The 23513-nt window shown below is 48.1% G+C and overlaps 1 protein-coding gene across 3 annotated transcripts; it reads left to right on the plus strand.

The window, feature by feature from the left end:
- Positions 1-1237: 1237 nt before the first annotated feature.
- On the plus strand, positions 1238-23407 carry LOC126544370 (S-phase kinase-associated protein 2-like). 3 transcript variants are annotated; one of them, XM_050191677.2, is made up of 3 exons: positions 1238-1605; positions 4565-6046; positions 10356-12178. In XM_050191677.2, the coding sequence occupies exons 1-3, from the start codon at positions 1558-1560 to the stop codon at positions 10584-10586; spliced, it is 1761 nt and encodes a 586-aa protein (XP_050047634.1). In that variant the 5' UTR covers positions 1238-1557; the 3' UTR covers positions 10587-12178. The 3 variants fall into 3 exon arrangements, with proteins under 3 accessions (XP_050047634.1, XP_054917743.1, XP_054917742.1); XM_055061768.1 differs by lacking the exons at positions 1238-1605; positions 10356-12178 and adding an exon at positions 22856-23407 and having other exon boundaries at positions 1612-6046; XM_055061767.1 differs by lacking the exon at positions 1238-1605 and having other exon boundaries at positions 1612-6046.
- The last annotated feature ends 106 nt before the right edge of the window (positions 23408-23513 follow it).

Consider the following 23513-nt stretch of genomic DNA (forward strand, 5'->3'; position numbering starts at 1 on the left):
CATGATGAGCGGCATCGGAGCCGGCTGTGGAAGACGACGACGACGAACGCGCGAGGCCAGCTCACAAAATCTTCTGAACCGCACGCCGCGGGGGTATGAGCCACTTAAGGCTTTCGCCTTGAAATTGGGAAAAGCGACTATTCAGTAACTTTACAGAGCACACACGCAACCTACGCAGTGCAAATGTTCGGTACACGTCACCAAAAAGCGGCCGTCATTTTCTCAATATACGAAATATCTGCTGTGTTAGCTTCTGCCCGGAAACAAGTGATAGCGTAGCTCTTATTTATAAACCGTCTGAAATTGAAATCATCAAAGTCAGAAGTGACACATGCCTTTAGAAAAAATTCAAGTTAGTGTTCCATTGGTATTGAAATGGCTCTGCACGTACGACCAAGGTCATTTTCACGAGCACACCTGCGATAAGTCGTGATTGCACAATAAAATTCGAGTTATAGAGCTAAGACTTTTGATTAGATTTTTGATGGTGATAAGCAGCGCTATGTAGGCTATCTCTGGACAGAGATTAAATAGTTACAGCATTTGATAGTCCAACGATTTAATGCCGTAAGGCTCACCACTCGTTGGGCGCAGCTGATTATAATACTTTATCCGAACCTCCCCCTCGCCCGCAGGTTAAATGTAGCAAGCCGATTGCGTTTTCGAATACCGATATAGCGGTCCCAAAAAACTGGGCATGGTGCAAGTTGCGCAAGCTGATATTTGTTAGGGAACTGCCCAACGCCAAGCATATACTTCGCAACGCGAGCGTGTATGGCGAATCCCGCGCGACATCTGCTACAGGGCGTCCCGAGTAGGCACAAAAGACAATCTTCGCTGTCCAAGCAGGGGATGCGTAGTAAAGCAAAGCATTACTTATGTGGCCACTCTAATAAGAAAATTTAGATTCAGCTATAGTTTTGTTGGACTTTACAGAGTGCTGCCGAAAGTGCCTGCTTTCAAAAGTGGCGGGGGGGGGGGGGGGGCAAACGACATACTTTGCCCCCCCCCCAACTATTGACGGGGGGGGGGGGGGGAGGCAAGTGCCCCTCCGGTAAATACGCTTATGCACCCGGTGCCACGCCGGCGCGTTTTTCGACGTGCTTTTTCGCCAAGCAGTGGTGCATTGTTACAACGTCAACCCTAGTCCGCGCTTTTTAGCGCGTCGTATCCCTGTGAGCCGGCTGCGCGTAAAGCTAACGTGCACTGAACCGCCAGGAGCGGCGTTTTTTTCTCGGCATCGCCCGAAAACATTGACTTAGAGCACGCGGCTCCACGGGCTCGCTCAGCCAAAAGCGGCCACAGCAGGCGACGGCGCTCTGACTCGCTGCACCGCATGGAACATTGCCAGGTCGGCCCCGCCCGCCAGGCCTGCCCTTGTGCACTCGCACGTTCGTTGCTCCATCCATTCTATTTGTCCGTTCGTCCGCGTATCCGCCTACAGCGAGCGCCGCGCTTGCCCCTTTGAGTCGATCGCGTATACATGTATGCCACACGGTCGGTCTAGACAACACAGTCCCAAATCTGCAGTCTTGGATAGCCTTAATCTCTGTTGCCATGGGACTCTCCGAAGACTACGCAGCGTGCCGGGCACTGCCTCAAGAGGTGCGTGTGGCTTAGATCTTGACACAAGCGATAAACGCGGTCTGAATTTGTCGCTTTGCAGTGTGTACTACTATAATTGTTCTGGTGACAATGGAAGCTGAATCGCTTCACTGTGAATTGACTTCTGCTATGCTCAATCGCTTCGTTCCGAATCACTTGCATCTGTTCGAGCGCGAATGAATGAATGACAGGAATTGTGAGGAATGCAATATCATTTCAGAGAGGTTTCTGTTTCCACGCTTAGGTTCCTGCAGATTCTTAGTTGGTGCATCCCAACTTTTCTCGTTTTCCTGCCTCCGTGTGGATCGTTAGCCTATGAAGGACAAAAATGAAACGCACGATAAAGCATTTTGGCGACTACGTAGACGCCTTCGTCTTGGTGTGAGCGACGCGCTGAGCGCCCCGTGTGATGCAACCATGCCGAACAGAGCGCTACCTACGCTTTGAGACACCTGAAGTGAAGCGTGCATGGTCACGTAGTGTGAATTCAAAGGAAACAGCAAGGCGCGTGTACTTTTGCGAACGCAGAATGCTCTGTTTACCGTCTCCCTACCAAATGCGATCCAGGGCCGTGGGTGCATTTCTTCCTGTGTAGCCGCAAGTTGTGGCCGTTGTCGGCGGTTTTTGCTACACGTATAGGACGAGGAGGAAATGCAAATATGTGCACCAAGTTTCAGCCAGTTTGCTACTTTACATTTGAGAAGAGGGGAGAAGGACATGAAAAAGCAAATGGCGATAAGAGTTCATGCGCGCGCACAAATGCACAACAAGCATTTGGTCTGCATTTAAATCCAGTCGCAGTCTTCACACAGCATGGTAAGGAGTAGCTTTTCGTGCGGGTGTGAGAGGTCTGCCGCCCTATCGACTCGGGGCAACGCGCAGAGTATGCCTTTCACCAGCACTATATATATGATTGCAATATATTCCCCGTATCGGTAAGGATGCCGTACTAAAGGCCGCTAACACGCCCTTAATTTTGGCTGTCCTTTTCATAAAGAACGAGAGGAAATGGAAACGAGATACCCGATTTTAGTTAGCCAATCATACGAAGTAACAGTAAATTGAGCCAAGGAAAGGCATGGGAGAAATTTTTTGTTGTTTTTAATTGAAACGTAGAAATGGTAAGCGTAGAAATGGACGAACAAAGCAACCTGCCATTGTTGATAGCTTGGCTATAGTTGGTATATATGGATGCGTTGATACAAACTGTGCGGCAAGACGGAACACACGTAAAGAAAGGGACAGACGACTGCAGACTTACAACTGAGTTTATTGAAAAAAACTTATGTGTACAGCCAGAAGGTCCTGTCATCATCACGGTTACAAAGATCAAAGTATATGAAGCAAACATAAGTAGATACCAGCACGATTCAAGTGTAACTCTTGGAGCGTAAATAAGCGTACACTCCTTGTCGGACAGGTTATTTGATGGATGGCTAAAGCAGCCCACTCAATAATTCAATGATTCTACGCCCTATTATTGTATACTCTCTTTTGAATTAACTACTGTGTTTTGGTTATCTCGCTCGCACCTGCACTCTCAATGCGCTGGTAAATGTAATCTTGATGTCCTAGAATATATGAGGTTTTCGCTTTTTCAATAACTCGTCTGTCCCCTTCTTTCCTTGTGTCTCGTCTTGCCGTACGGTTTGCATAAAAACAACTTACAGCCGGTGGGAGCCGAACCCACACCCTCCGCAGGAGTGACGTTGAGGAAAAGACCTGCGCTGCGCATTTCTACCTACCTCTGTTTTTAAATGATGCTATAAATTAACACTACTTTCCTGTCGAGAATGCTCTGTTATGCTGATAACGCGCATGCCGTTCGTGACTTGGAAGTACCGGGCTCGCAGCGTTCAAGAAAGGAAATGCGGACAAGACGACGACTGTTGTGTGGAAAGATACGATCCGTGTAATTTTGTTTAAGAGTGTAGTTGTGTGGCAAGATACGACCTAAAGGGTGTAAGTTTGTTCAAGAGCGTAAAACAGTTATTGCACCCTTTGTGGTGTATATTTGTCCACAACGATAATCATCATTTGCCCCACTTGCGTTTCCTTTCTTGAAAACGCTGCGCTCGCTACTTTTTTGTCGAGAATGCTGTCACGCTGATAACGCGCATGCCGTTCGCGACGTGGAAGTGCCCAGCTCGCAGCGTTAAAGAAAGCAAATGCGGGCAATAGAGATGACAATTATCGTTGTGGGACAAGATAAGCCCCATAGGGTGTAAACTTTTTAAAGAGCGTGACGGTGTCGAGAGTGTAATGTGATTTAAGGTGTTTATCTTTACAAAACACCCATTTCTTTAGTTATAAGGGTGTCAGTTATGTACCATTGTGCGAAGAACTTCCCATCAAGTCGATAAAAAAAGCTAGCTGTTTGTAAGCTAGGTGGCCGCACACAAGCGACAAAGTTGCGTCGCAACAACATACATGTAGCGTAGCTCACTTCAACTTTTCGCACAGAGCCCTTTTCAGGATCCAGGCTCGCCTTCATGCAGAAAACGAATGGATGCGCGCTGTTCTTCTTTGGTGTAGATAACAAATGCGGCAGCCATCGTTTTTAGCACCGCAGTAAAGAACTGAACCGATATGGCACGCCTAAACTTGCACAGCTGTGACTGGAAAGAGGGACAACGACTGTTGAGAGAGCGTAAGTCCGGATAATTTTTTACTCGTGCACTTTCATATTAAATTACGTAACTGTGGGAAAATCTGTCATCAGTGTAGTTGCTGTCTAGCTTGCCAACTATATAGTTTAGGCTCTGGTGTCACTGCAAATTATTTGATAAAGTAAACAAGAAACAGTAAAATAACTCTGGTGGTTTTGTATGTGCTAAAATTGTTAGCAGCGCTGTCTGAGATGAAAAGCCACTTTTACAAAGTCGTATTACGTTATGAAAGACCAAACACTACGTCTCTTTTTTTTTATTCTTTCATTTTTCCTTTTTTTCACACGCAGCTACTATGCCGTATCTTCGCTTACCTTGGAGTAGCTGACAGGCTGGCGGCAGGGTTGACCTGTAAAACGTGGCACAAGTTAGCCGCTGACAGCCGCATCTACGGCGACGTGGTTGTCACCTTGGAAAAGAATGTGAAAGAGCGAATGGTTGCGCTCTCCAATTCACAGTCGGTGGTAACGTGGTTGGTGGTGAAGAACTCTGCGCTGGATGCGGATGACAAATTTTGGGAACACGTAGGGCCGACACTCAAGAGGCTGAACTTTGAGAACTGCTGTTTTTCCTGGAAGGAGTTCGTTTCGGTGCTCCTTAAGTGTCCGAAGCTAGAGCACCTGGCGATTGGCCGCTGCGACAAATTCGTGCCGTCAAGTGACGAGTCCGCATTTGGCGACAGTGCACCACCATTTCTTCGTTCTACGCCGTCCGGAATCAGCTCAGTCGACCTTTCGGACAATGCTGACGTGTCAGATTCTACTTTTCATCAAGTAATGACGATGGTCGGGAGGCTTCGCGCGCTCTCATTGGAAGGCTGTGCGCTATGCGTGCATCCGGCCATCTACCGCCGCTTCTACCCGCCTGGACAAGTGCATAGCCCGCTGGTGTTGACGTTTCAGCACGTGCTCAGGAGACTCGACGGAGCGCCGCTCACGGTGCTTAACCTGAGTCGCACGGCGATCGACAACAAATGCGTCGCGCAGCTGTCTGCGGCCTACTCGAAGACGCTGCAGGAGCTTCACGCGGCCTCGTGCGCACAGTTAGGATTGCAGGGTGTGAGAGCTTTGTGTGAAAACGTGCCGAAACTCAAGTGCCTAAACCTCGGGTATAACAGGCAACTTAAAGACAACTGTCTGTTAACCATCTGTGAAAATCTTGAGCACCTCGAAAAGCTGAATATGTCCGATTGCACGGAAATCACGCACGCGGGGTTCGCTAAACTGGCGCACCTTCGGAAGCTCGAGTACGCCAGTTTCTCGGACTGTTGTCTCATCGATCCAGAAACGATGGTGCAGCTGTTTTCTTCCAGAGCATGGCCAGCAATGCGAACGCTCAACGTCAGCTCTTGCAGAATAAATGACGCCGTGGCAAGGTGTCTGGGCGAGCAAATGCCGACGCTCGTATCCCTCGACGTCTCACACACGACGCTACTTACCGATGACGCAGTGCGCGCTATCTGGACCCACCTACGCTTCCTCAGAGTCCTCCGCATGGAACGTTGCTTGAGACTAACTGACGCAGCCTTGCACCGTTCAGGCAACGTGGAAACGCGCGAGCCCAACTCCATGGCTTGTCTCAGTGCTCTGAAAGAGCTGAGCCTCAGTGGCTGCTACCGAGTGTCCGACGCAGGAGTGTTGGCTGCAGTGATCTTTCGGGAACTGACTTCTCTGGATGTTGGGCACTGCAACCTCCTCTCGTCTGCGTCCTTGAAACACATTATATTGCACTGTCCCAGCTTGTCAAAGCTAGTGCTGAGTTTCTGCGTACAGGTAAGTGAACCAGTACGTCGACTACTGCTACCTCAATAGAACGCTCGAGCATAGCCTTATGCCGTTACCACCCATGGAGAAAGGCCAGCTTCGCTTGAGTTGGCTGTGCCACAATGCCCACGCGCAGATGGCATCTTGCAGGGACGGAAACCAGTAGCGCTATGCTAAAGCGCTCTGATGCGCAGTGCATATGTCATCAACTCCTAAGGATCGACCCTTACCCCATGAAATATAACGCTGATAGCTGATATGTAACGCTTAAAGCAAACATCTATTAATAACGATTCGTTCGTTTTTAGTTACGTTTCTATGAGGGCTTGAATACTAATAATGCATTTCTCTGAAGAGGAAGCTTTAGCTCGGGTGCTCCTATCTAAATACATGTAAAAGGAGAATTCAACTTTTTTGGCAACCACTGCACCAAATCTCACGAGGTTTGTTGCATTTAAAAGAAAAACTTAAAATGTAGTTATTGCCGGTTTCGAATTTTTGATTTAGGTCGTCAGCATTTTATTAAAAATTGGCAAAAATCGTAAATTTTCAGAAAACAAAACTATTGTGTTTACAACTCTGTAACTCAGCAATCAAAAATGATATCACAATTATGTGAATAACATCTCATGCTACATCTAAAGCGGACAAAATTGATATGTTACACATGAATCTAAAAGAAATAGTAATATGGAAATACAACTTTTGCAGAACCATTGCTCACAACGTAACGAATGCTTTAAATTGACATATTTAATTTGTCCGCTTTGAATGGTTTAATGGATGCCGTTTACAAAACCGCGATATCTGTTCTTGAGACAGAGCTATTAATTTGTAAATTTTGTGATTCTAGTTTTTTCGAACTTTCGAATTTTTGAAAAGTCTTTTAACAAAATTCAGGCCCTAAATAGGAATTCCGCTTCCAACAGTCACTAGAATTTACCTCTCTCTTTCAAGTGCAACAAAGTTCACTAAAATCGGTCCGGGGGTTATCTAAGAAAAGCGTTTCTGCGTTTTACATACTACAGATCAATTCGGCCCATTGGCTGTGTGCTAGAGCCGTTCAACGTATGCATTATACATTGAGTTGTAACAGAATAAGTAGTTATCACCAGAACAACAAAACCGACAGTCATTTAAGTATGCCTAAGTGATTTGAATGCGAAATCATTATGACTTCTTTAATTAATTGATTACGTCCATGATACGTGACGTCGTACATTGTCGCGTGTTCTTCACAACTGTACCTTAATCTACCAACCTTCATCCATTTTAATCCATCCTAATCCACCTTAATCCACTCTAGCGTCGCGGCGAGATACGCGACGTGTGCAATGACGCACGCAGACACACGGCGCGTCTGGAACCGCGTAGCCGGCCGTGGCGTCGAGGAAGCGCGCTCGTCTCGCACCCCAGAGGCGCGCTCAGCGATTCCCATCCAGACCAGGCACGTACCCGGGCGGGGGTACGTGCCCACCTCCCCGCCCACGCCACCACTACTACGCATTCCTAAAGCGCCGCCAAATCGATCTTGAGACTTGACGATCAGCATTTTGCTGCCTTTTTCACTCTTTTTGGATGGCGGTAGTTATCGGCATCTCTTGGTGTGTGAAGACCAGTTTTCTCATAGATTCGGTGCCCGCGCGATTAAGTCGAGATGCGTTCAGTTGTCATCATCTATTCAACGGTCACGCGCATCGTTGTTGCTTTGTTAGTTCAACCTTCTTTGTTTAGACTGATCCAGGGTCCAGGAAAGGGATTCGGTCCTTAGTCAGCTGGTCTGTATGCTCGTGGAACGAGTTGCGGCCGGAGAAAACGCCAATTGGGTTGAACTTTTCCTTTTGCTTCAGTATTTCTCCGAGTGACGGCTCGCCAAGATGCTGGCAGATCCCCGGAGCCATATACCCGGTTATAAGGTTGAAAATAAAATAATGCGAAACAGCGTCCATCATCAAACCTTGCAATAACCCTTAAACCCATAAGTAATATGACTGTAACCCGTTACCTCGTCTGGTTTTTCCCTAATTGTACAGCACTTTCCTGCAAAATTGGCAACTGGAAACAAGAGTTGCAGAGAGTTGAGAAATTAAGCGATCTACCAAGGAAGAGGGCCAAGGCAACAGCCAAACAGGAAGGAAAAGCGAAAATTATGAAATTTAACCGTTTATGAAAATACTTACGGATCAACATATTTTTATTTAGAAAGGAATAAGAGAAAATGCCGCCGGGAATGGAGAACAATTCCGTGTGTTTTGAATGACGCTTCTACAGTTACCAATTGAGCCGCCTGACGTATCCACTTCTGTGGTGTGCTTATGTGGGTGTTTTTCTAACCTTGCACGGTGAGCGCAGTACGTCTATAGAGCCGCAGCGTCCTGCACTCTACGTGGTTGTGCGGGACTGGCGGCCACGCATCGTTGCGCAACTTCCCAAATAACAATACGAGTCGGTTTCGGCACTTGGTAGAGCAGTAAACGAGGGGTCCAAAAGAACTGTGATTGTTCCGCAAATATATATTTCTCTATAATTCTTCAAGAGCTAATTCAAAAAACGCTACTAGAAATCTTTATTTTTTCACTTTCACTTGTTTACCTGTTCTTGGCAGTGTTCTTCCTGCGCGAGCCCATCTGATGTGATTCCTTGTTTGCCAAGTAGAGGAGAAGTTTATCTCGCAGGCCTATCTGTGAGGTACACCTCATTTCATTTCTCTTTTGCAGGTTACCGCGTCTTTATGGCGAATAGTGGGCATTATTCAAATTTGCACTAGTAAATGTACCTCCCTCCCTTTTGCATAGAAAAGTCACCTTGGGTTCCCCCCCCCCCTGAAAAAAAATCCTGGGTACGTGCCTGATCCAGACCCATATGTACAACGCTTTATCTTCAAAGCCATTAACTTACTTTGTTTACAAGAACCTTCATGAGAAATTTGACATCAATCGGAGCATTTTTTACGTGTTTTTACTCTTCGCGCTGTTGGCCATATTTTTCCAACCATCGCTTGCTCACGCCGGATATTCTGCGTCATGGGAAATATAATGCTTTCGCATTGAAAGTGCTTAAACATTAAAGGAAGTTGCTTATGCGTATAAGCGAGAGAAAGGGGAACCGAGAGCGTCGGTTAGTCACGACCACACGAAGCCAGCCGGCAATGAAGCCGAGGAAAGCATAGGGGATATTAGCTGTGGATTTAACTGAAATGTGGAAATAAGGAATGGGGAAATGAAAGCGGACAAAAAGATAAACGTTTATGCCGGTCTAAGCCGAACCCACACCTTCCGCATTATGCGTGCGATGTATAGACAGACAAAAACAACGGAATAAAAGAGCATGTCATCCGAACCGTTCAACAAAGCACACGCTCTTCAAGAGACTAAATGAAATTTATTCATCTGCGCAATAGCTTCAGTGAATGTTTTCTCTGCTGCACTTATGCATGTGCACATAAACACAGCAGAACCAAAATGTTTGTTGTGCCTATTGAAAGACCTACATGGCGCCGCCAACCGCTTGGTGCTTGCGTTTAATATAAACTGATCTAGATGTCGTGCTCCGCAGTGCGTTAGTGTTGCCTTTCCCGTTAACGCTAGCGTTTTTCGCTGTTCGATCCCCCGCAACGCAGAATCTGGTAAGCGCCGCAGTTGGAGATCCGACTATGGTCGCTGCGTTCATTGGAGGAGCACTGGTGGGACGACCAGTCCTTCGGAAGACACCGGAGATGTGTCGAAAAAAAAAATCGAATTTGGATGTTTTCGGAAGTATGAAGTCAAATTTTGGGTACATCGAATGCGATCCGAAGGCTTTTGAGAATGAGCTAAGGGCAGTCACAGACGAGCGGAAGTTTATCGAATGCTCCGGAACGGAGCTCTGCGGAAGGGGCGCAACTTTCGAAAGGCTCTTGACTATCGCATGGTTGTGCGAAGTCGCCAATTTCTGCTCACCTGCATTTTTGTGCATATTAAGCTGCGTTAAGTATTACGTCAGGCGCTCCGTCCGATCGATCCTCCTGCCTGTGATCGTCGTTTTGTTGAGCTAGTGTTTCCATTGCCATATAGTACTCGAAAAAAAAAAAAGAAACAAATACGGGTTACACTAGCCAATCATTTGCAATGCATGGGTAAAAGAAACCAACCAGCCTGCCGAAAAAGCGATGGAAACAAAATATTCTGCGCCTACAGAAGCTGCAGCGGCGTCTCACAACATAGGTGAATGCAGGTACGAATGCTGCAATTTTATAAGCGAGGAAAGGCTGCAAGTGGGCTTCCGTCGCACACGTATGCAAGCACTGAATGATGGCCTTCTTTTATTTTTCCTCCTCTAGTTGGACGATGGAGCATTGACATCGGTCCTCAGACCATCAACAAGACTAAGACACCTCAACATAGAAGGCTGCAGAAACATGACTGATACAGCTCTCCTTTATGTAGCTCAATGCCCGTCAGTAAAATATGTGAACGTTAAATCATGCATGGTGACACTGAATACGCTACAACAGCTGTCACTAGAGCGACAAGATCTTGAAGTGGTGCATACTGTATGCTGTGTGGAATGAGCTGCCAAGAAGGCTGCATAATTTTGGAATTTTAACGCAAGTAGCATTCTTGGCACTGTCAGACTATAGATTTCTTCCCGGCTATCCATCTAACTGTTTTCGCGGATCGATCCCGTAGATAGTGCATGCAGTCTAAAAATGTCAGTTGATGCTGAAGGTGATGCAGTCTAAAAATGTGGGCTTAACCTCGTTTACGGCATTCTTCGATTAAAAAAAGAAATCCCTTTAAAATTTCTCCGAATTCATATTCATCTGAAAAGAATGCTATTAGAATGCATGGATAGCTATCGTTGATGAGTTCTGCCTGAATTTTATTCTAGTTGTAGTTAAACACATTGTCCCGACATGTTGCAACCGTTCCCGGCGAGTGCTTGCTCTTACGTCACCTCTGACGCAACGAGAAGCAGTTATTTTGGCTATCTTATGTCAAGGAAGTGATTAATTTACTTCGCACTTCTCGTGCCTATAAAATAGTTAAATTCGCACATACAAACACATAAAAAGAAAGGATTATCTTAAAGAAGAAAAAAATTGCTCACAGAGCTGTTCTTTGTGATATTAGTGGTGACGTTAGAGAAGGCATGAACCAGAACAAAGGCAATAATTTCGGCATATTCTGTTCAGTTAATAACGTCATTAAATTTAAACCTGCAAGAATGTGGAAAATAAAATGACTGTTCTGTGAAGGCCCATGTTCCTGCTGAAAGATGTACGCCAGCAAATAAGCTGGACACGGTCACTGTAATGCCAACAAAGCTAGGTTCTGCACACCTTGCTTACGTCACAATATATCGGCACCAGTGCGGATGCTCTAAAGACCCTATATGGTGCTCTTGTCTTCTTCGCTGCAAGCAAACGATCAGCTTATTCGAGACATCAGCCGTTCTAACACAGAGACGTGTACGTAGGCTGCACCACGCACAACATGGTGCTTCAGCGGCTGCACACCCACTGCGGCATGGCGGGCAACGTTGAGGCTGACCGGGTCAGTGGAGTGGCGCATGGCGACTCATTGCAGCTGGTGTCCATGCCTCTCTCTAAAAGGGACAGGCCAATCCCTGCGAGTGCCGTCGCCTGGTGCTCTCAACATGATTTTCATGATTGATAAACACCTATTCGCCTCATACCCAATAATCGCATATGAACATATCGAGATCCCACACAAAAATCTGTATGTTCACATAAATGTGGGGATCGTATGGTACATGCCTTATGGGACCTATATGGGAACATACGGATTTTTTTAAATGGGATAACCATATGTTATATGAGACGTGCCCCATATATCATATAGAGGGACATCGTTTTTTATATGGGATCCATTTATGCTACGGTATTATTGAATGTGGGTCATATGGGCTTTTTCGATAGGAATTGCTCACAACGAAAGCGCTATTCGTCTTCCCCCTGGACATTGGCTTGAATCAGACGCTTTAGTTGCCTGTTACCGTGTGTGCTTATCATTTGTGTATGCTTTTGTGCACTATATGAGCGTCAGTTCACGCATCCCCCTTCTCATGTGGATTAGCATGTTAGGCGTGTGGTCAGGCAAATATCTCAAGCGCCTTTTAAATAAAGTATTTATCTCTGTTGTCTTCTTTCTTCCTCAAATGACCCCTGAGCTGATGTTGAGTGGCAACTACAGGATGGCCAGCAGAAATTATCGGCTCGAGGACTCAGATCGGGAGTGTGCACTCTGACCAGCAATATTAATTTATGGAAAAACTCCGGCCGCTATCTCAGTGGCGCAGTCTTGTACGCATAAAAAAAGTTTCCAGAAGAATATCCAGGTTGGTGCATTAAAGTCGGTTTGGTGAATTTTTTTTTTTTCTGACGCGTTCCTTGTTTGTGCGAACTTTTGCCTGCGTTTTCAAAGGAAGCTTAAGTTGGCTCGGGTGCTCGTATCTAAATATATGTAAAAGGAGAGTTCGGTTTTCTCGTCAACCCACTGCACCAGATCTGACTAGGTTTGTTGCATTGAAAAAAAAAAAAAAGAGAACTTAAAATCTCTTGACTGTTGGTTTTGGATTTTTGATTTAGGTCATCAATCTTTTAAAAATTGGCAAAAATCATAAATTTTCAGAAAGTGAAACTATGAAGTTTACAACTCCGTAACTCAGCAATGAAAAATGATATCACAAATATGTGAATTGCATCTAATAGTACATCTAAAGCGGAATAAATTAATGTTGCACATGAATCTAAAAAAATTTAGTAATATGGAAATACAGCTTTTGCAGAGCCCTTGTACACAACAAATTCACGTAAGATATAAAATGACATACCAAATTTGTCCGCTTTCAATGATCTAGTGGAAACCGTTTACAGAAACGCGATATCTTTCTTGATGCAGACTTATGAATTTGCAAACTTCGTGCTTCTACTTTATTCAAACTTTCGAAGTTTTGAAAATCTTTAAAAAAGTTCAGGCTCTAAATTGAAATTTCGCTTCCAACAGTCGCTAGAATTTAACTTTCTCTCTCAAATGCAACAAACTTCCTTAAAATCGGTCCAGGGCTTATCTCAGAAAAACGTTTTTGTTTTACATGTATTTGAATTGGCTGCGACGGAGTTTGGCCCGAGCTAAAGCTTCCTCTTAACTGCGTCTCGACGCGCTCGCTTACCCGCGAGAAGTTCAGAACTCGAAGGACCGCTCAGCGGCATTCAATTGTACAATAATGCTTTTTATTTTATACTCATTTTATACGCTCGTGATGTGGCCCAGAAGCACGTGCTGCTGGGCTAGTCTTAAGATGCATTGGGTGCACGCCAAAGAACCCCAGGTTGTCAAAGTTAATGCGGAGTCCCTCTATAAAGCCTACCTCATAATCGTGTCATGGTTTTGGCACGTAAGAATCCAGAATTTATTACTTCTTAAATTTGTTAGCCGCACTCGCGACGGTATCGCGACTATGGAATGACAACGAATGCATGACCTCTGTATGCTGACGGCACAATGACGACGATGGCATGACAATGGTATTGGTATGAGGACAATGGGGTGACGGCGACTATCACAGTGCCTGTGTGATGACGATGGAACGACCACGACGGCATCATGACCATGAGCAAATACCTCGCGGTCCAAGCTGGTATACATCTTGGGCCGCTGGGTCAGCGCGAGAGGATAGACAGGCTGAAAACGGCCGAAGTAGGCAAATAATGCTAATCACATTAAAACACTTGAAGCGAACAGTATAGAACTTCGCTTGAGTGGACTTCAAGGGATCCAAGCAAATAGTTCACTGAACTGAATATTCACTAGAATATGGAACAGCATAGGGCACAGCAGACATCGAGTCAAAAGGGTGAAATGCAATTCTCGAGTTTGGTACATCAATACATACGAAGTGCGTAACAGTTACGTTGCTGCCTATCTCATTCTGAAAAATAAAATCTAATTTTCATTTGCACTGGTACTTTCAAAGCACAAGAAGTAACTAAGCTGTCTAGAGAGCATGGTTTTGTACACTTCCCCTGGCACAGCTTGTTGCTGCAACACATCTCGCATCTTTCCAAGGCATCTTGCAGCCTCGGCTAGTTACAGGATTTGGATCTGCCTCTGCCATTGCATCTTTCTCGTCGAACTTTTCTGGATGAACACTGGAAACAATTTCCAGATCTGATAGTTCAGCACAGGTAAGGAGTTCACTGTTACGCTGCACACAGTCTTCAAACGAAGTGTTGCTTTCAAGATCCAGCTGGTGACAGACCTCTGTACAGACTGGGGTCAATCACTTCATTGCGCCGTTTCTTTTTCTCACTTTCACAGCAAGGGGGGGGGGAAGGCAGAATTTACACCAGCAGTTTCTAATTCTAGCTAGTGTTACTGTTACGCCGCTGGAGGGGTGATTTGGGGGCAATGGGCAACAGCTACACAACGCTGCAGAGCGCAAAACTTTGTTGAACTGATTTCAAAAATGAGCCCGGGTCCACTGATCCAGTGGACCCGGGACACGACGGGACACACCCACGGTGAAGCAGGACTCTCAACAGGTGAACTGGGCAGATAGCGTCTACTAACGCGCCAGTAGTTGCTCAGATACCCAAGAAATGTACTATCATTCCACTATAGACCATCTCACCAAAGAAAACCAGCACCTCAAACAAAAAATGTCCTTAATACTTGAGCGTTTAAATGCACTAACACAACCCAAAGCTCCCCTACCCATTATGTGCCATGAACCAATAGAAATCCATGGCCCTCTCCCTACAGGGCCCCCACTATCAAAGGAAGACAACTCTACGACTTCATCCAGCAGCACAAGCTACCCTTGCCACGGACACCACGCAAGCTACCTGTATAGGAAATGGCGTGAGCAGGGACACGTGCCCGGACTTAACACTCGTTAAAAACATTAGTCGGCCACACTGGCAGAACACTGGCATAACCCTAGGCAGTGATCATTATATAATTGACATCACCCTTCAGGCAGGTAATCTCAGAACATGGTACCAACTCGAGCCTATTGTAGACTGGGATAAATTTAGAAAAATGAGAAAGCAGGAACAAGCCACCTCCATTTCAGACTACGAGGAATGGGTCGCCCAGCTACACAAACATAAGAAATTAGCGACTAAGCAGAAACTAGCGACTGGGCAGGAAAACGAGCCAGTCGACAGCTGTTTGCTACACCTATGGGAAGCTTGTCAAAGCATGGAAAGACGCTGGCCGAGACAAAAGCACAACCAAGCTTATTGCGGCGCCGCATGTCCACCGTCCTCCACCTCATCACAGAACATGCCATTAACCTTGCCTCTCAACACTGGACACAGATCTACAATAGGCTCGATGGAAGCCTTCAATTTAAATAAACGTGGTCCTTCCTACGTCGCCTGTTAGAAACATCTAAAGCCAAGGTGGAAACTAGCAAACTAATTACCCCAGTGTTCCACCTAACGAAGCAGAGAGGTCAGAACGCAGTACAAATCCTAATCCATACCTACTTTCCGCAGTACGCGACCGACTCCATGTCAGACTACGGAGGCCTTCCCAACCAAGAATTAGACAGCCCTATAGCGGAGGTGGAGGTGCATACAGCGTTACATCACCTACGCACCACCTCAGGACCCGGCCCCGATCACGTCAACAACAAATCTCTACGCAACCTGGTTGCAGGCTTGATTAGGGTCCTAACCAAACATCGTAACCACCACTAGGAACAAGGCACATTGCCTCCCCACGGGAAACATGCAAAGGCTACTTTCATCACAAAGCCAGGCAAACTGCTCGACCTAGCTAATTTGCACCCAATCTCCCTCACTTCATGTGCAGGCAAACTCATGCAACATGTAATCCTCAATCGCCTAAACAGATTCATGGAGAAAAATCACCTCTTCCCTTCAATGTTTGGATTCAGGGCAGGGCTCTCCACCCAAGATGTAATGCTCTAACTCAAAGCAAAGGTATTAACTCACGAATTCTCACGTCTCATCAAAGGAATATTCGAAAATGCATTCGAATATTCATAGCATACGAAAATGTGTGACACACGGTTATTCTACAAAACCTCAGTCAGCTCAATGTTTTCCCTCACTTATCAATATGTTACTGCCTTTTTAACCAATTGAACTGTCGAGATACACCTTGGGATCGGTTAAATCCCCGATTCACCCTCGGCAGTAGGGACACTCCGCAAGGTGAATCTCCTTTCCTTTTTAATGCAACTTCCTTTCCTTTTTAATGCAACTCTAATCCCCCTTGTGCAAAAATTATTCGCCATACCGGCCCTACAGCACTCCCTATAGGCCGATGACATTACTCTCTGGACCACCACGGGCAACAGCAGCACAATCGAATACACCCTTCAAAGAGCAGCAAAAATGGTCCAAGAACATGAGCAGAGCATTGGCTTCAGCTGTTCGGCTCCTCAACGTGAACTTCTCATTCGCCCCAAAAACCCTTCCCCTCCAGCAATTTCAATATATCTGAATGATAAACTCATCCCAGAGGAAAACAACATAAGGATTCTAGGCCTCCACATTTCCAATAACAGTTGCAATTCCATCATATAGGTGCCATATGGAGGTCGGTGCAGAATACCTGCGCCCTCATAAGGATTTTTAATCGCCACAGGGGAATGCGCGAAGGGGACACGCACCGCCTGGTCAAAGCGTTCTGCCTCTGCAAGCTAGCTTACTCCCTCCCCTATCTGCACCTGTCATCCCTCGAGAGGCAACAGGTAGATTGCCTCATCAGCATAGCATATAAAGCTGTCATGCACCTTCCCAAGAATACGAGTAAACTTCTCCATAATACAACTGATGAATTAGTCAAAGCACACCTCATAAGCCATTACACCAGTCTTTCCCAGTTTGAAAGAGGCAGGCAGCTCCTTCAGTCTCAAAATGACTCGTAGAATGCACCACCCCCACCACTTCCTCCAGCCCCTTCCCTGGGCTGCATTAGTGAGACTATTCCACCATTACTGAAAAATACCAATCCAACCCACAATTATGACCGAAGGGTAGCCAGAGCACTTCATAAGCACTATTCACCTTCAACCCCAACTGCTTATGTAGATGGTGCGGAATACCTTCATTGTCCTGCCTTCAGAGTGGTAGTTTGGATAATGTCGATAAGCCACTTAGTTGCACCACCGTCGACCGAGTGGCTCAACCAATCGAGGCGGAAGAAGCCACCACTTTCTCTAGCACTTGCTCACACTCAGGCGGAATACATCTCAGATTCAAAAACGATTCGCAACTTTGCGCCGAATTCACGAACCCACTTATCGTATCCCACAATTCACCCCTCCTCTCAAACACACAATCACCATCCTATGGGTTCCAGTACACTGTGGACATCTCAGGAATGCAGCCGCCTACAAACAAGCCCGAGCACTTGTCAACCTGGCAGTGGACGGTCCAACTTCCTTTCGCAGCGCGCAAGAATGTCTACTCACGTACATGAAATTACATTACTGCAACTCCCGCATCAGCTACCCTCCACCTCACAAATCTGTCCCAGGCTAAGCAAGTCGTTTGGCGTCGACTCCAAACGAACACTTTGGTTTCTATTTCATCAATTCTCTAATTCATCTGGGCGACGCCTTACCCCATTGTTTCTGCTCGAGTCCGTGAGCCGACTTTAATTATATTGCTACGGCACAATATGCGCGATCACGAAAGGCCAGCAGTGTGAAGACGACGACGACGATTAGAAGCTAGCGCGGGCTGTTGCCTCTTGGCCAAGCGCAGCGTATTTTCCTTGTAAATATATTTGTACATAGCTTTTCGTCTGCGTCTTCCTACGTAACATATCTGGTGGAGGTGGACGTTCCCTGTACCTCGTCACGGAGCTTCGCAGTGGACGGTACGTCGAGCCTTCCTTCATGGCTCCCGGCGACGACAACCCGACTCCGCCGGCTCCGACACCTGCTGCCACTTCGACGACCTACATCACTCTCCCCGCTCCCCGTGATCCTGGCGTATTCTCGGGCCAAGATGGGGAAGACGTCGATGACTGGATCAGCCTGTATGAACATGTCAGCCGCAATAACCGGTGGGACCCTACTATTATGCTCGCCAACGTAGTCTTTTACCTCGGTGGCACACCTCGAGTTTGGTATCGCACGCACGAAGATGAGCTCACCAGTTGGGATTCACTTAAGACACAGCTTCGAGACTTGTTCGGCAACCCCTACGGTCAACAACTTGCCGCGCAGAAGGCGCTTTCCGGCCGTGTGCAGACGTCAACAGAGCCCTATGTCACGTACATTCAGGACGTCTTGGCTCTGTGCCGCAAAGTTGACACCCACATGACTGAGTCAGACAAGGTTTCCCACATCCTCAAAGGCATTGCCGATGACGCCTTCAACTTGCTCGTTTGCAACAACGTAGCGACGGTGGATGCTGTTATAAGAGAGTGCCGCCGCCTGGAACTCGCCAAAAGCCGACGTATTGACCAGCAGTTTGCCCGTCTGCCCAACACCCCAGCGACATCTTCCTGTGCCGACGCTCCTCGTCCCAACAACACTGCCGATGTTACCAGGATCGTCCGGCGTGAGATCGAGGCCGCCTATTCGGCTGCCTTCGACTCCAGTCCCACCAACACATCTGCAGTCACGGTCTCACTGATCCAGGCAGTTGTCCGCCAGGAGTTTGAAAACATGGGTCTTCACACCATCTGCTCGGCCCATCGCCCTAATACCCGCCCGGCTTCTTCGATTTCGCCCCGTCCCGCATCTTCTTACCCAGCACGTTTCCGCAACCCATCTGAATGGCGCACTGCTGACGACAAGCCTATTTGTTTCCACTGCCATCGAATCGGGCACATTTCTCGGCACTGTCGTAGTCGCTGGAGTTCCCCGAGCCGGCCTACTTATACTGCCTACTCTCGCCCCTCAGGTGGCCCTTCTCGTCCCTATGCCGCACGCTCCGATAATGCCGCCACTGATTCTCCTGCAACGAACCGCCCCTATTCTCGTTCGCCTTCGCCCCAACGACGACAATCTCGCTCTCCCCAGCCCCGTCGCTCCTATTCGCCGACTCCCTTCGGACGCCGCTCCCAGCCGGAAAACTAGACGATGCAGCGCCTCGAGGTGACGCTGCATTGCTCCCTACGCCGCCAAATCCTCTACTGACTTTGCCCACTCATCTGAACCTTCTTGACGTGCAAGTCGACGGTGTTTCTGTGTCTGCTCTCATAGACACTGGGGCGCATTTGTCCGTAATGAGCGCTGACCTTCGTAACCGGCTCAAGAAAATTATCACGCCCGCCACGACGCCTGTTGTCCGTGTCGCCGATGGCGGAACAGCCCCCGTAATTGGTATGTGTACCGCCCGCGTCTCCTTCGCCGATCGCTCAACAATCGTGCTATTCACAGTCATCGCCCACTGTCCCCACGACATCATCCTCGGCTTAGACTTCCTTTCCGCACATTCTGCTCTCATCGATTGTTCCGCCAGTACTCTCCGCCTTGACCTGCCTGTTCTGGATCCTGCTGAACCACACCCCAGTCGCCTCAGTTCCGCCGACTTCGTTCGCTTGCCACCTTCGGCACTGACCTACGTTGACCTAGTGTCATCCCCACCAGTCCCCGACGGTCACTACATCGCGGCTCCTATGCAAGACGTCCTCCTTACACATGGGATCACAGTACCCCATACAGTTTTATCTATTACGGCGAATTGCGTCTGCCTGCCAGTGGTCAACTTTGGCTTGACGACACAAGTGCTGCCACGTGGGATGTCTTTGGCCCAGCTTTGTTCATTCGAGGATCACTCAGTAGCATCCATTGCAGTAGACGACACTTCATCCGATACTCCTCTACCATCGCAGTCGGCAAATTGTACCATCGCTGACTTACGGAAAATGATTGCCCCCGACTTGCCCTCCGAGCACGCTCGTGAACTCTACCGCGTTCTGTTTTCCTACCACGATATTTTTTACTTTAACGATCGTCCTTTAGCCCAAACTACAGCTGTCAAACATCGCATTAATACCGGCGATGCCCCTCCTATTCATCGCCGCCCGTATCGAGTGTCACCAGCTGAGCGTCAAGTTATTCACGCAGAAGTTCGCAAAATGCTTGCCAAGAACATTATTGAACCATCATATAGTCCATGGGCGTCACCTGTAGTACTGATCAAAAAGAAGGATGGCTCATGGCGCTTTTGCGTGGATTATCGGCACCTTAACAGGGTTACCAAAAAGGACGTGTATCCCCTACCTCGGATTGATGACGCCCTTGACTGCCTCCACGGTGCTCGCTATTTCTCTTCTATTGACCTTCGCTCCGGCTACTGGCAGATTGCCGTGGACGATCTCGACCGCGAGAAGACTGCTTTTGTCACACCCGACGGTCTTTATCAATTCAAAGTGATGCCGTTCGGTCTATGTAACGCCCCTGCCACTTTTGAACGCATGATGGACTCCCTTCTTCACGGTTTCAAATGGTCCACGTGCCTGTGCTACTTGGACGACGTTATCGTATTCTCCCCAACGTTCGCTACGCACCTCGAGCGCCTCTCAGCAGTCCTGGACGTTTTTCGGCGAGCCGGTCTGCAACTCAACGCATCGAAGTGCCAATTCGGCCGCCGCCAGATTACCGTCCTTGGACATCTCGTTGACGCGAACGGAGTGCAACCGGACCCAGGCAAGATCCATGCTGTTACGCACTTCCCTGTTCCGAAGTGTGTCAAGGATGTGCGCAGCTTCATCGGCCTTTGTTCGTACTTCCGCCGTTTCGTGAGAAATTTCGCCGCCATAGCACGACCACTAACCGACCTTTTGAAAAAAGACGCTCCTTTCCAGTGGGGCGATAACGAGGCCTCTGCATTCTCTCATCTAATCGACATTCTCACAACGCCTCCCGTTTTGGCCCATTTCGATCCTTCTGCGCCTACCGAAGTCCGTACTGATGCCAGCGGTCACGGAATTGGAGCAGTACTGGCACAACGCCAGCGTGGCCACGACCGTGTTATCGCTTACGCCAGCAGGCTCCTCTCACCCGCGGAGCGCAACTATTCCATCACTGAGCGTGAGTGTCTGGCCCTAGTTTGGGCGGTTGCGAAATTCCGCCCATACTTATATGGCCGATCCTTTTCCGTTGTCACAGACCATCACGCGCTTTGCTGGTTATGCTCACTGAAAGATCCTACAGGAAGACTTGGTCGCTGGGCCTTACGCCTCCAAGAATATTCGTATACTGTCACCTATAAATCTGGCCGACTACACAAGGACGCTGACTGCCTGTCTCGCTACCCGGTCGACGAGCCTGACGACGCCGACAGTAGTAGCGCCAACGGCATTTTCTCTGTCTCTGCCTTCGGTAACATCGCCGATGAGCAGTACCGAGACCTATCGCTGCGAGCACTTATCGAGCGTCTGCGCTCTACACCTACCGATGCATCCGTTCGCCGATATGTCCTCCAGGGTGGCATTCTGTATCGAAGGAACTTCCTCCCTGACGGCTCGGACCTTCTTCTTGTCGTGCCAAAACAGCTACGACAGACTGTGCTCTTTGAGATGCATGACGCACCCACTTCAGGACATCTTGGGGTAACCCGCACGTACGACCGCGTCCGCCGCCGCTTCTATTGGCCTGGTCTCGCTCGCTCCGTTCGACGCTATGTTGCTGCCTGTGATCCCTGCCAGCGTCGGAAGACACCTCAGGTGCTACCTGCCGGTCATCTCCAGCCGATCACCGTCCCTGTGGAACCGTTCTTTCGTGTTGGATTAGACCTGCTCGGTCCCTTTCCCACGTCATCTTCTGGGAACAAATGGGTAGCCGTCGCGACTGATTACGCCACCCGATACGCTATCACTCGGGCTCTCCCTACCAGCTGCGCCACTGACGTCGCGGACTTTCTCTTGCGTGACATTATCTTGCTTCATGGCGCCCCGCGACAGCTGCTTACTGACCGTGGTCGAAACTTCCTCTCGAAAGTTATCGCTGACATTGTGCGTTCCTGCTCCATTCAACACAAACTGACTACTTCATACCATCCTCAAACCAATGGCCTGACAGAGCGGTTAAACCGTACTCTTACCGATATGCTGGCCAAGTACGTTTCCAAGGACCACCACGACTGGGACATTGCCCTTCCTTACGTAACATTTGCGTACAATTCTTCCCGGCACGACACCGCCGGATTTTCTCCCTTTTATCTACTGTACGGTCGCGAACCTACCTTGCCCCTAGACACGGCACTTCCTCCTGCTGCGGTCTCAACAAGCGAGTATGCGCGCGACGCCATCGCCCTCGCTGACCATGCACGCCAGCTTGCCCGTGCTCGACTGACGGCCTCACAGACCACTCAGCAGTGTCAGTACAACGCCCGCCATCGTGACGTACAGTTTTCACCTGGTGCGCTCGTGCTCCTGTGGTCGCCCTCTCGTCACGTCGGACTTTCAGAGAAGCTCCTTTCGCGATACACAGGGCCCTACCGCGTGCTGCGCCAGGTGACGCCTGTGACTTATGAAATTGCTCCTGTGGCCTCAACCTCGTCCTCTCCTGTGGCATCTAGTGATGTCGTACACGTCAGTAGGCTCAAGGCCTACTACACTGCTTCCGAGTCCGATCTTTAGTCGCTCCGGGACGGCGCTTTTGCAGCCGGGGGTAGTGCTACGGCACAATATGCGCGATCACGAAAGGCCAGCAGTGTGAAGACGACGACGACGATTAGAAGCTAGCGCGGGCTGTTGCCTCTTGGCCAAGCGCAGCGTATTTTCCTTGTAAATATATTTGTACATAGCTTTTCGTCTGCGTCTTCCTACGTAACAATATATATTGTTATTGCCCACACATACTCCCCCGTTTCAGGGGGCTGAGCGACAGGAGCGTTGGGAGGCTGCTCTGCACAGCTCATGGCCGGAACATCAACTGCGGGTTGTACGCTGGGCCATAGGGGTCGCCGAAGAACAAGGACTTTCAGCCACCTAAAGCAACCCAAGGGCCCACAGTCTTCCTCTTCCCCTGAAACCTATTCCCTCATGACCTCACCTAGTCCTTGGTATCAATAAAGTTGTTTCCTCCTTTCCCCCAAAAAATGTTTCGTTTGACATAATTTTGCATGTTCAATGCGTACACGTCACTTTGAAGTGACGTGTACGCAGCAGGCTGATAAACTCTCGGAGACGATGTGCTGGGATTTACATCAATCGGCTAACCACCAGGTGCACACGTTGCCTGTTTAGATGCTATTTCAAGGCTGCTAACGAGAAAATTCCACAATTACCAACCCTGCAACATTTATAATCAATTTACCCAATGTAAAATTTCGTTGCAGTTGGCCTTAAAGTCGCAGGCCTCATTGGAAACGACTGACTATTCACAGGTGTACTGCTCAATAGAGCCTGGGCAGTGGCAACGTTGGCAGTTGCGGACTAGACGGGTACCAGGCACGTAATGTGCACGAGCAAGAAAATGCATTGTGAAAACAATAGTTTTCTCTTCAGGTACACAGAGATCATATGGATTA

Source organism: Dermacentor andersoni, chromosome 1, assembly GCF_023375885.2.
Source record: "Dermacentor andersoni chromosome 1, qqDerAnde1_hic_scaffold, whole genome shotgun sequence".
In the NCBI taxonomy this organism is placed as follows: Eukaryota; Metazoa; Arthropoda; class Arachnida; order Ixodida; family Ixodidae; genus Dermacentor; species Dermacentor andersoni.

Coding starts and splice junctions, on each gene's coding strand:
- LOC126544370 (XM_055061767.1), top strand. CDS start 4,466: ATGAAAAGCCACTTTTACAAAGTCGTATTACGTTATGAAAGACCAAAC. Junction 6,047..10,355: donor TGCTGAGTTTCTGCGTACAG/GTAAGTGAACCA, acceptor TTCCTCCTCTAG/TTGGACGATGGAGCATTGAC.